This window comes from Alexandromys fortis, unplaced genomic scaffold (genome assembly GCF_014885135.2).
Source record: "Alexandromys fortis isolate MF-2015 unplaced genomic scaffold, M_Fortis_MF-2015_v1.1 scaffold_110, whole genome shotgun sequence".
Classification (NCBI taxonomy): domain Eukaryota; kingdom Metazoa; phylum Chordata; class Mammalia; order Rodentia; family Cricetidae; genus Alexandromys; species Alexandromys fortis.
In genome coordinates this window covers 2,462,526-2,474,754 of record NW_026068014.1, presented here as the reverse complement: position 1 = coordinate 2,474,754, position 12,229 = coordinate 2,462,526, and the positions used below count along the sequence as shown (strand labels likewise).

The following is a 12,229-nucleotide window of genomic DNA, read 5'->3' as shown; positions in this document are numbered from 1 at the left end:
ATGATAAAGGTAACACACTAGGCTAGAATGAATGCTGGGTCTCTGATGTGCCGAGCCCTATACTGGGCCCTACCCTTATGTTTTGTTTTTCATCTGTTATTCCAAGAGTCTGGAGGGAATAACTATTCTGCAGAACTTAGTTTAAATAGCAGAGGTGGTCAGGTTCAATGGGCACAGATTATAGGCCATTGGCCACTGTGTATTTCACTACATGTGACATCAGACTGTTTGTCACTGTATGTCATGTGACATAGGCCATTGGTCACTGTATGTGTCACTACATGTAACATCAGGCCATTGGTCACTACATGTGACATCAGGCCATTGGTTACTGTATGTGTCACTACATGTGACGTCAAATCGAGTTTTGGGGGTCTTGCTTCTAGCAGGAAATGGAGTATTGTGGTTTTATTCCATGTGTGTTTTACTTGCACTGGTGTGTGTTTCACAGCATTTTATTGTGTTTTATTGCAGCTATTCCATTCAGTTCAGAGGACCTGTTTGGACTTGTCTAAAGCAATTGTACTCTACCAAAAGAGAATATGTTGTAAGTATGACTTAAGTGTGATATTGAGCAAATAGTGAGAAAGAGCAGGCTATTTTGCCTTAGTGTATCATATCATAAGTTCAGGAGCTACTTGGGGGGTATTATGTCTTTGTCCCTTCAAATGTGAGGAAGGTCTCTGCTAGTGCCACCTTTGGTTTACTTAGGCTCTTCAAAGCGAGCATAAGACTGGAGAATCATCCATGAATGCAGACTGTTCACTTCCCCAATTATAAATATTCGTTCAGTTTTAGATGTTGGACTTTTTGATTTGGGGTTATTTTTATTTGACTTCTTTGTTATTTTATGTCCATTATTTTTAATGACCAGGTAGAGAGAGAAGACACAATTAGCTAATTCACTAAATATATTTTGTCAGCAGAACTTCTTCATGAACAGATATTATAATGTACAGAGTTAAAATCATATCTCAACCATGGGGCTAGAGAGATGACTCAGCAGTAAAGAGCACATGTTCTTCCAGTAGACCTGAGTTTGGGTCCCAGCACTCACACTGGGCAAACATAGACACATGTAACTCCAGGTACAAGGAATATAGTGCCCTCTTCTGGCCTCTGTGGGCACCTGCATCCATATGCTACACACACACACACACACACACACACACACTGTCCCAGCAATAAAGTGGTCTTCTACTGTAGCAGGGATTGGCTGTTGGTTTGTGGGTAAGCCATGTCATCAGAGCTGAGAAAGGAAGGAAGAGTTCTGCACTGTTTAGACTGGTCAGGATCCCTACTTTGATAGAGGACTGAAAATGGAACGGTTAAAGTGAGGGTGTTGTTTTGCAGCTGCCATAGAAAAGAAATACAGCAAATCTCTGTGAACTGACATGGGGTGATTTCTAAGGTAGCATTTAAAAAGAAAGCAAGCACAGATATATATAGCATGGTGCAAGCTGTGCAAGAAAAGGGGGATTAATAAAATGTACGTGTGTAAAAAGAAGGACACATGCACATATGCATTATTTAATTAAGATCAATAAATTAATTATCAGCATGCACACTATGCTGAAGAAATCCTGGGAAGGTAAATCCCAGTGAAAGGAATTAGATCCCCTTTGAGCAGAAATGGAGCTAGGGAGGGGTAAGAGCAGGGCGCGGGAGGTGAGGGCATAGCTTTATCTCAGCAAGGTGCACAGTAATTCTGACTTTTAAAACCATAGTGACCTTTTACACACTCACAAAATCCCTAAACCAGAACGTGGCGGGGAGGAGATGGTAAAGTGGAGTAGAGACAGTATCTGATGCACTGCAGATAGCATCGCTGGGCTGGATGAGAAAGAAGAAAATTAGCTTCAACAACTCAAAAGACAGTATCTTTAAGAGGGGAGTAAGGAGCAACACAAAAAGAAATACGTACAAAAACTGGAGCAGATAATTTATTGATCTTAATTAAATGGAGCAGCAATTCTAAAACTACTATATATGAGATTAAACAACTAAATGTAGTATAGTGGAGAACCTGTGTAAAGTGAGGTTAAATGTCAAGCAGTAAGGTGCTACACAGCAAACACAGGGAGCAGGTGAATTCATGGCTGTTAACCTGTGCAGATAGATGTGCACAGAAAGGAACACCAATTAACACGTGTGCCAGGGTCGGTGTGTTTATATCTTTATATCCAGATGCCTCACAGCATCTGGAAGCACCTAACATTCGGATCTTGTTTTCCAAACCCTTTCCACACCTTTGGGGAAGCGACTGACTTCAGGTCCAGCACAGGGAAATTGAAGGTGAGTCTGGAATGCCTCGTAGTGCCAGAACCGAAACCGTCCTGGAGAAAGGATGGGGAATTAAAGGGCACAGAAGCAAGTCTGTAGTCAAAGCCACTGCCAATTCACACAACGAGATAAATGACAGTAATAAACTATAAAACACAATAAATATTAAGTGCAGGTTATATCTGTATGGAGATAGATGGACAGGTAGACATATGGATTGGTGTAAACTGAAAGATAAAACAAACCCTTTTGCCCCTGGTTGGGATTCTGTTGCTGTGATAAATGGTGTGACCAAAAGCAACTTGGGGAAGAAAGGGTTTATCTCATCTTACAGCCGACAGTCCGTCATGAAGGGGAGTCAGGGTACAGCCGTGGAGGCAGGAACTGAGACAGAGACCATGGGAAGATGCTGGGTACTGCCTTGCTCTCGCTTTTGCTTTTGCTCTGCCAGCTTTCTTCTACACCCCTGGAGCACGTGCCCAGGGATGGCACCACTTCCACATTAATGCAGGCTTGATCCTTCCACATTAACCTCTGGTCACAGCAATGCCCCCTCAGGCCAGTCCGATGGAGGCAACTCCGCAATGAGGTTTCCTCTTGTAACTCTGGGCTACTCTTAGAAGGTGTCAAAGTCTTAAAATGCAAGAAAGCCAAGGAGCAGTCAGAGCTTGAAGAAGGTGGAGATCCAATACCTCACTGCTATGTGGGATCCAGGGCTAAAATCTGGAACAGAAAAAGAACAATCGTCCAATTAATGACTATACTTTAGTTCATAGAATTGTGTCTATATTAATTTTCTGAATCTCGTGCCATAATAACATACAGAAAACGAGAGGAGAAGCTGGGGAAGGGTGTATCACAATTCTGCACACTGTTGGTATTTTTAAGTGTACCATTATTTTCATAGAGTTAAGAAATTATAGGTTGGATCATATTGCTACTTGCTTTAGAGCACTGCAGACAAACTTAGCACAGTTTATAAATTAGGAAAGGCCAGTCCCACCTTATCCCCTAGGCTCTATTTCCTTTGCCTCCCAGGCAACAGGAGGCCTTTGGCTCTCAGTGTGTTCCTCTGCTCCGAGTGTCGTTGCCCTAATAACACCAAGAAAGCCTCCTCTTGTCACTCGGAGTTCAGCTGCTGCTAGAGCCTTCCCTCACGACCCAGTCTAAAGTAGTCAGTGTCTTGCTCAGTTTCTCTGGCATGTTTCCTTTTGTGTCCTATGTCTGTGATTATGTGTGCTTCACTTTTTGTCACCCGCCACTTGAATCTGAGCTCTGGAGGGTTGGGGACAACCTCTGTCTCCTTCCTCACTGCAGCAGGCTCAGCTGTAAGTCCAAACTGTTGATTAACACTGTTATGGGAAATATTTTCATAGTTCTTCATTTGCTTCTTATCTTTCAAGGACACATCTGAAAATATAACCAGCAAGTAAATGTTAGTGAGTTTTTATTTGAAATTTTATGACCTAGTTAATTGAATATTTTGAGCGAGTGCAGACTTTGAATTTTCTAATATACATGTTGCATGGGAATGACCATCTTGTCTGGGGACAATCCGGCCTTGACTCTGACAAAGCTCAAACTCTCTCAGAATCTCTGCCAACTAATCAGCCCAGCACAGAAGGTCAAGCATGTTTGCCACCAAGTTTAATCCCCAAGTGCACAAAGTGACCAAAAATTATTCCTGAAGTCTTCAACCTACATAGGTTATTTAGGAGAGATTCATATCACCAAGTGCACATTCAGGTGTGCTGAATTGGTTTCTTTGGGACTCTAGTTAAATGTGTTAATTTTTATGTGACTTGAGTCTTTAAGGTAAAAAAGGTGACAGTAATCTGCTGCTTTTGGCAGTGAAAATGGGAAGTCTCTCTCCATAGGAAGGAAAAGGTTCTTGGTAGAGATGAATGAACCCCATATTAGTCAATGAAGAGACAATACATAAGGCATTGAAAAACACCATACAGACTTTTTTAAGCTACATAAAACTATGACATGGATATCAAACAAGCATTTTAAATGGAATACAGTGTGTGCAGTGACAAGGCAAAAATAACAGCTAGTTCATTTCACAAACATTTATTTAGTGCCATGAATATAAGACTCTCTGCTTGACCTGAGAAATACAAAGTGTGGTATAGTCTGTGAAGGCAGAATCGCATGATGAAGTTAGATGCAGACCACTCTATGACACTGAGTCCACCATAGCAGGTGCCGACATATGAGCCCAACGGTCACTGCTGTCCAAAAAGAGTGCGACTGGCCACTTGTCAGAAGAAACCTTTAAGTGGACTTGGATCTGTGAGGCCAGATCTCTCCTCAGTAGCCCTGACCTACCCCAGTCTCTCATCCCTCCTGCCTCTAGCTTCCCAATGCTGGGATGATGGGCCTGCGTCATCACAGCTGACGTTAGGAATTTGGGTTTTAAGAGAAAAGTGTGAGGATGGGCATTGTCTATATCATGAGAAGGGGAGATATCTAAAGCCCCTTCTACTGCCTTGGGACTTCCTTCTGCAGTTCCAGGGCACTGCTGAACAAGGGCCATAGTCAAAGTAGGCAAGGAGCAGTGAGTCCTTTGGATACGTGGTTCCCAAGCCTTCTGTAGTTGTCGGAGAGGTTGGTACTAACAATAGGATACAGCTTGAAGTGTGGTGAGACTGGTGGGTTGGTGAAATAAATCGACCTTTAGACAACAATAGAAACCGATCAGTTTTACTGAGTACACCTTGCGTATGCCCTGTGTGAAGAACTAGCTTCAGGAGACAAGGGTTGTGAGCAGGGTCCTCTTAGAGCTTCATTCTTGATGAGGGTGTCAGGTGATTCCCACTGTGTCAGTGTAGGTGGGCCTTACGTGGACACTCATGTCGCTGGCCACTGGCGGCTTGGATGAAGTGGACACTGGTCTCTGCTTTGGGAGACTTCAGGAAACACTTGCATCCTAGAAAGTCCCTCATCGCACCTTTCCCAACTCTCAGTCATGGCCTTCTTGCCCCAGTCTGGATGACTCCTGAAAATGGACAAGAATTCTAGTGACGTTTCAGATGTGGTTACAAAGACAGATGGGATATATGTGTGCACCTGTAATCTCAGCATTCAGGAGGCAAGAGGCAGAGGGATCTATAAGGACTGGGAAGTCGAGGCCATCCTGAGCTACATAGCAAGATTCTGTCTCAAAATGCCAGGATTGGGGCTGAAAAGATGGTTCATTGGGTAAAATAATTGCTTTGCAAGCAAAGCAAGAAAACAAATTGACAAGAGGACCTCAGTTTGGATCTCAGCACTCAGAAAGCTAGGTATACCCATATGTGCTCCGTTTACCCCAGAGCTGGGGTAGGTTGGGAGGTGGAGTCAGGAGGATTTCTGGGCTCACTAACTTCTAGCCTAACTCCATGTTTGGTAAGAGAGCTGTCTCAAGGGAGTAAACACAGGGTGGCAGGGCAGGACACCCACCATTCCTCTCTGTCCTCAGTCCATAACTGGTGCCTGATTCCATACCATTCAGCGACATCATTACCAGTGATGCTGCTCAATGGTAGGGCGCTTTGATTGCAAGCACAAGGTCCTGGGTTCAATTCCCAAGCCCTGCATTTATGGAGCAGATGATGGAGAATGTTTGTTTCTCTTTGTGACTGCTTTGTGGATGCTCTTTTTTTTTTTCAATCACTCTCTAGAATAGGGAGAGTGTTACTATTATAAATAATGATGCTGGTCATTTTGGTGGCTGCTTTGCGACCTCCTGAGAATGTACCTTGTACTACTGAAGGTAAAGAGCGGTATCAAAAGAATCATACAGTTCCCTGACTTTTTATATCTTCTACCAATCAATCTGTAGACAGCACGTGCCAAATCACTGTTCGACTAAATTGCCCCCATCTGGACTTGTCTCTTAAAAATAAAGCCAAGTTTAAGCATAACCAATCCAGTTTCGGTTCCAGCTCTGTATTTCTAAAATTTACCAAATGGTCAACCCGATGGCCTACCCACCTTCAATCCCCACTTCCAACTCCACCTTGCTTCATCATGGTGGCTGAGGGATTTGAGTTGTTTTACAAAGGACAAAATGTAACTCAGACTGCAGAGATCAAAAAGTCAGCAGGAGAGGATAATGGGAGGCAGCCACAAAAGGTCCCCACTGTCAGCTGTGACAAACCCAACTCCTTCATTTCGACTTGAAGCAGCACATTATGGGCTCGCTTTTCAGTACAGAGGTCATTTTCTGGTTCTGATTACAGGGCACCAAACTCACTGGCAGATGTATTCAAGTGAATTTGATCTCCTATTGTAAAAGGAAGACCAGCATGGAAGTTAAATGGCCGGGTGGGGGGAGGTGGAGAGACTCACCTTGCGCCTGCCACTTGGATTTAATTTCCTCTAATCTCTGCCTCTGGAGAGAGAGGGCCTTGGGATTTGTCTCTCTCACTTTCTTTGTCGTAAAAATGCTAGTCATTCTCAGCGCCTTTCCCTGTTTTCTCCATCAGTCTTGTCTCAAGAAGAGAACGAACTGGGAAAATTTCTCCGATCCCAAGGCTTCCAAGATAAAACCAGAGCAGGAAAAATGATGCAAGCCACAGGCAAGGCCCTCTGCTTTTCCTCCCAGCAAAGGTGTGTGACCTTCTTTGGGGCTGTGCTTTAGGGGATCCAAAGAGAATCTGGGACCCACTTCTTCATAAGGGGAAATCATGCCATCTAAAACGCTTTAGCCTAAGCCTGAGGAGTAACATTCTATACTTAGCTGGCTTCCATTTCCCTTTAGTTAGATAGCATGTAAGATCAGTTTTCCTCCTTGCTATTTAATCTGTTTTGTCCACTGCTCCGTGGGAGGCAGTATATATGCCAATCATTGTGAGTGTTTGACTTTCAAGTTGTTCATAACAATCAGTCTGGTCCCCTCTCAGCATTTGATTAAAGCAAGAGCCTAATGAGACTGACTTGGAAGGCTCCCTCTCTTCTTCTGTGGGCTAATTAATGGCAAAGGGTGATTATCAGGATGCCCTGGACCACACTCCTCAGGTCCATGGTCAGCAGCAGCCCCTGGGTGCTGTTCGAAGCAGAATCGAGTCCCCACTGCCTACCAACTCCAACTCTACATCACAATCAGATCTACAATTGATCCTGATGTGCATGAAAGTTTGACAGTCTCCAGTACAGAGGAAATTGTGACAGAATGGTTGGATTTCAAAATACACCCGTGACCGATGTTTATGGACGATGTTAAACAACCCTGAGCTTTGTACCACACAAACTGCTCTTTGTGCCAGAGACACACTACTCACTAACAAGGCCCAGAAAATGTCGCCATTAATATCATGCAGATTACCCCTAAAGAAAGTTTGGCAGGTGCCTTCCAAGATTATTTAAGCTTCAGAAATCCTTACTCAAGTTGCCCCACCTTCCTCCCCATCCCTATTTACCCTAACTGTTTTCCCTCCCTGTGGTCCAAGAGTAGGTCATTGATTGACAAGTCCCATGAGCGTTCCTATGGAAACCCAAAAAAGATGGAGCTAGAAAAGGTACCAGCAGTATCTATAGGCTTTTCAGTGACCCCACTATTGGACATTGTGGTTCTTGCTAATGGCATTTGGGCCCCGGCTTGTAGGCAGTGGTCAGAAATGAATGGAGCCCTTTCCACCAGTTCTCTACCACAGTTTAAGTTTTTTAAAAGTGTTTCCTTATAAATCTTAGATTGCACATTCAATACTTAAGACAGACAAATCAAAAAGAAAGAAATTCTGAAGCTGGCAAATTATAACCCTTTACTAGGTAATTCTTTTGTGTATATAGCCTTGACCAGTCTTACAAGGATAATCCATTCCTAGAAAATCAGAGTAAATGCTCTTATGTTAAGCATGAAGTAACACTGGATTTCAGAGGGGAAAAAGGTGTGTCCATGTACAAAAATTAATGCCTGTTCATGAAAAGAAGTATCCAAATCCAGGCCACCTTGAAAGTTCCTGTTATTAATCACACTGTCAATTATTCTACCCTATGCTATTTGGTTACAGTCTGGATGATTATAGACCAAAATGATCCCACAATGTACAAATACAGCATCTTAAGTTAATGTATCTTAACTGTATCTCTCTCTCTCTCTCTCTCTCTCTCTCTCTCTCTCTCTCTCTCTCTCACACACACACACACACACACACACACACACACACACAGACATACACACCGGTGAAAGCAGTCAACGAAATAATGGAAATGATACTGGAAAGTATCTACCATAGACTAGCAAACTGCAGTCTACACTAATTTAATAAGGTGCAACCAGCTCTGCAGTTTGGGAGGTGGCCTCTCACACAGTGGCTTCACTTTCCCAGCTGCTCAGGGGTCACATGATATCCCACCTAGTTCTCCTAAGTGTAAAGGAAGCAGATCGATGATATGAAATTCTTCTGTGCTTGAATTCTTAGTTGAGTGAACACGATTTAGAGTATGTAAGAATGTTTCTGAAGATTTGTTTTAATTGTGTGTGCCCATGAGTGCAGATGGTTGTAGAAGCCAGTACAGGGTTCAGGTCCCCTGTAGCTAGAGTTACAGGCAGTTGTAAGCCATCTGACATGGGTCCTGAAAATTAAACTTGGGTCCTCTGCAAGAGCTCTACATAATCTTAGTGGTTAACCCAACTTTTCAGCCCACAGAATGTTTTTTAGCATAAACAGCACCATAACAGATAGTTTTTGTATGTTATAGTGTATGCTGATAATTTAGTAAATTGATATTTTATTTAATAATGGTAATATTTTATATTTCAGTGTTTACATCTTTAAAAACAAAAACAAAAATGCAAAATTAAAACAAACAAAAAGCAACTCCACAGGATTTCTGGGCATGTTCTGATACACTTGAGCCCTCTGTTGCATTCTTCTTTTTAAGAATATTGGTTTGTTAGAGTGTGTGTGTGTGTGTGTGTGCATCCACATTGTAGGTGGGTGCCCACAGAAGTCTGATACCTGGGAGCTAGAGTTACAGGCAGTAACCCACCCTGGCTGCCCACCCTGGGCACTAGAAGCAGAACTTGGGTCTTCTGCAAGAACAGTACTTACTGTTAACCACTCTTATCCAGGCTCTCTCTTTATTTTTTACCATTACCTACTAAAGGATAAATATTTTAAAGTAGCCCTTTAGTTATTTTATTAATTATTTCCACTGGGTAGATTTGCATAAATGAAAGGGTTGGCCAGTCTGGCATTTTTCAAATTATTTAATGATTTTTATTGTTTTTATTGAGCTATATTTTTTTCTCTACTCCCCTCTTTTTCTCTCCCCTCCCCTTCTACTCTCTCCTATAATCCCCATGCTCCCAATTTATTCAGGACATCTTGTCTTTTTCTACTTCCCATGTAGAGTGGATCCATGTATGTCTCTCTTAGAGTCCTCCTTGTTGTCTAGATTCTCTGGGATTATGAATTGTAAGCTGTTTTTTTTTCTTTTTTTGCTTTATGTCTAAAAGCCACTTATGAGTGAGTACATATGATATTTGTCTTTCTGAGTCTGGGTTACCTCACTCAATATGATGTTTTCTAGCTCCACCCATTTGCAAATTTCAAGATGTCATTATTTTTTCTGCTGTGGAGTGAGTACTCCATTGTGTAAATGTACCACATCTTTTTTATCCATTTTTCAGTCAAGAGCATTTAGGTTGTTTCCAGGTTCTGGCTATGACAAATAATGCTTCTATAAACATAGTCGAGCACACATCCTTGTGGTACAATTGAGCATCCTTTGGGGTCTTAAGGAAGGTTGTTTCCTAATTTTCTGAGAAATCAACATACTGATTTCCAAAGTGATTGTACCAATTTGTGCTCCCACCAGCAATGGAGGAGTGGTCCCTTTACCCAACATGAAGGATGATATTTTCAGTTAGTAAGAATGATATTTTTTTCTTGGTCTAGATTCATGTTCTTATACTCCAATGAGTGGATTTTCACCACTCTGATGTATACTGATCAGCTTTTGGCAGTGGTTCTCAACATTTATTACAGTTCCTCATGTTCTGGTGACCCCTAACCATAAAATTATTTTCACTGCTACTTCATAACTGTAATCTTGCTACTGTTATGAGTCATAATATAAATATCTGATATGCAGGAATATTGGTAGGTTGAGACCCCCGGGTTGAGAACCGCTGGTTTATGGCATCCTGGCGGGGATGAATGTTGATGAGGGTGTTTAGTGTGTCTTTTTAGTTTTTAACATCATGTCCTTCTAACTTTAAAGATATCTGTATAATCTTCATCATTCCAAGGAATCGAGAGTACTTTATTCAGAATACTCATTTTCAGCAAATGTGAGGAAATATACGAAATCTAAAGGAAGAGAAAAGGAGTAAGAAAGTGAGCAGCGTCCTCAGGCAGCCATCTGAGGACTGTTTATCTCTTCAGATAGAAGTCCTTCGTGTTGTAAACCTGCACACCAGTGACTTGTTAGGCATTTGCTTCTGCTACACTTTCTGTTGGATGAAAGGCAAGTAGTAAGTTTAAACGAGTATAAAACACAGGCTTACCTCATGGCACAGTGGCGTAACTTTTTGAGAAGACTTCTGTTTTTTAGATTTATTTATTTATTGTGTATACAGTATTCTGCTTACATGCATGCCTGCACACCAGAAGAGGGCACCAGATTTCATTATAGATGGTTGTGAGCCACTATGTGGTTGCTGGAAATTGAACTCAGGACCTCTGGAAGAGTATCCGTTGTTCTTAACCTCTGAGCCATCTCTCCAGATATCAAGGTAGGATAGCATGGGCCAGCTGCTATCATAGATGTGTTCAACGCTTAAATAATACACTACAGACAAAAGGAAACATGGAGAAGACAGCAAAAGAGATTTTCCTCTTAAGGTATATTCCAGATTTATCATTTCAGACATTGTAGACTCTTGTGGATGCCAGGCACTGTTTTCAGAACACCAGCATCATCATTCCATTTGGCTGAGTAACTTGGTATGCAAATGAACCTTAAATGTTCATCTTATGTTGAAGTTTTTGCACCTATGCCCTGAAACTTCATAAAGAATGTTTTGCGTGGCTGGAGAGGGGTCTCAGTGGGTAAGAGTGTATGTTGCTCCTGCAGAAGCCTTGTTTGAGCCTCAGCACCACACAGGTGGCCCACAGCCACCTACAACTCCAGCTTGAGGGGTCTGACATCTCTAGCCTCCGAGGGCTCCTATACAGACACACACATGGATAATTAAAAAGAAAAATAAGCTTTTGACAAAAGAAAGAAAATGTTTTCAAGGTTTGATTCACCTAACATTGATTATTTGGCTTTGAATATGGAAGAGGAAGCATTTTGTACCCCAAATATTTTACCTTAAGTTAGGATATGCCTTCCTTTTTTAATGAATAAATAACAGGTTTTTTGTGACTTACTCTTATAGTAATTTTACACTGTACAGTGTACCTTCATTTCTGGTGTGATATTTGTTTATTTACTGCAGTGCTTGAGATCGAACCCAGGCCTTTGCTAATGCTAGGAGGTGTGTACCACTGAGCTGAAGCTCTGGCCCTCGCTCCATCCCTCTTTTCCTCTCTCCCCCCTCCTTCCCTTCATTTCTTTTCTCTATCCCTCCCTCTTTCTTTCTGTCTCTCTTTCTTTGAAGCCAGGATCTCAGGTAGCCCAGGTCTGCTGAGACTAATCTTGAACTTCTGGTCCTCCTGTTTTCTGCTGGGATGAAACCTGTGTCCTACTACCATAACTAGCTTTGTATTTTGTTTTTATGAGGATTGAACCATATAGCCTATCTGAATGCACTGATACACAACTGACCTTGGTAACTGTGCTCTTCTTCCACAAATCATTTAAAAATGCTTTGGTCTGTGGGTCAGCTCTGTTTCTGTTAGAGCAAACTGCAGGTGATCTGGCCTGTGAGGATTGATCAAAATGGCCACGTCAAGAACACGTTAGTCATGCCTGCCCCATCTCTTCTCATAGGGTCCAAACTTCA

At 42.2% G+C, this 12,229-nt stretch overlaps 1 protein-coding gene across 8 annotated transcripts in view; it reads left to right on the top strand.

Moving 5' to 3' along the window:
- The window catches only part of Ica1 (islet cell autoantigen 1), a 135,178-nt gene that overhangs the window by 28,468 nt on the left and 94,481 nt on the right, over window positions 1–12,229 (top strand). For all 8 annotated transcript variants that reach the window (XM_050162272.1, XM_050162271.1, XM_050162270.1 and 5 more), the window contains exons 4-5: window positions 475–547; window positions 6,759–6,882. In XM_050162272.1, the coding sequence (XP_050018229.1) occupies window positions 475–547; window positions 6,759–6,882 (197 nt within the window). The remainder of the gene's footprint in view (window positions 1–474; window positions 548–6,758; window positions 6,883–12,229) is intronic.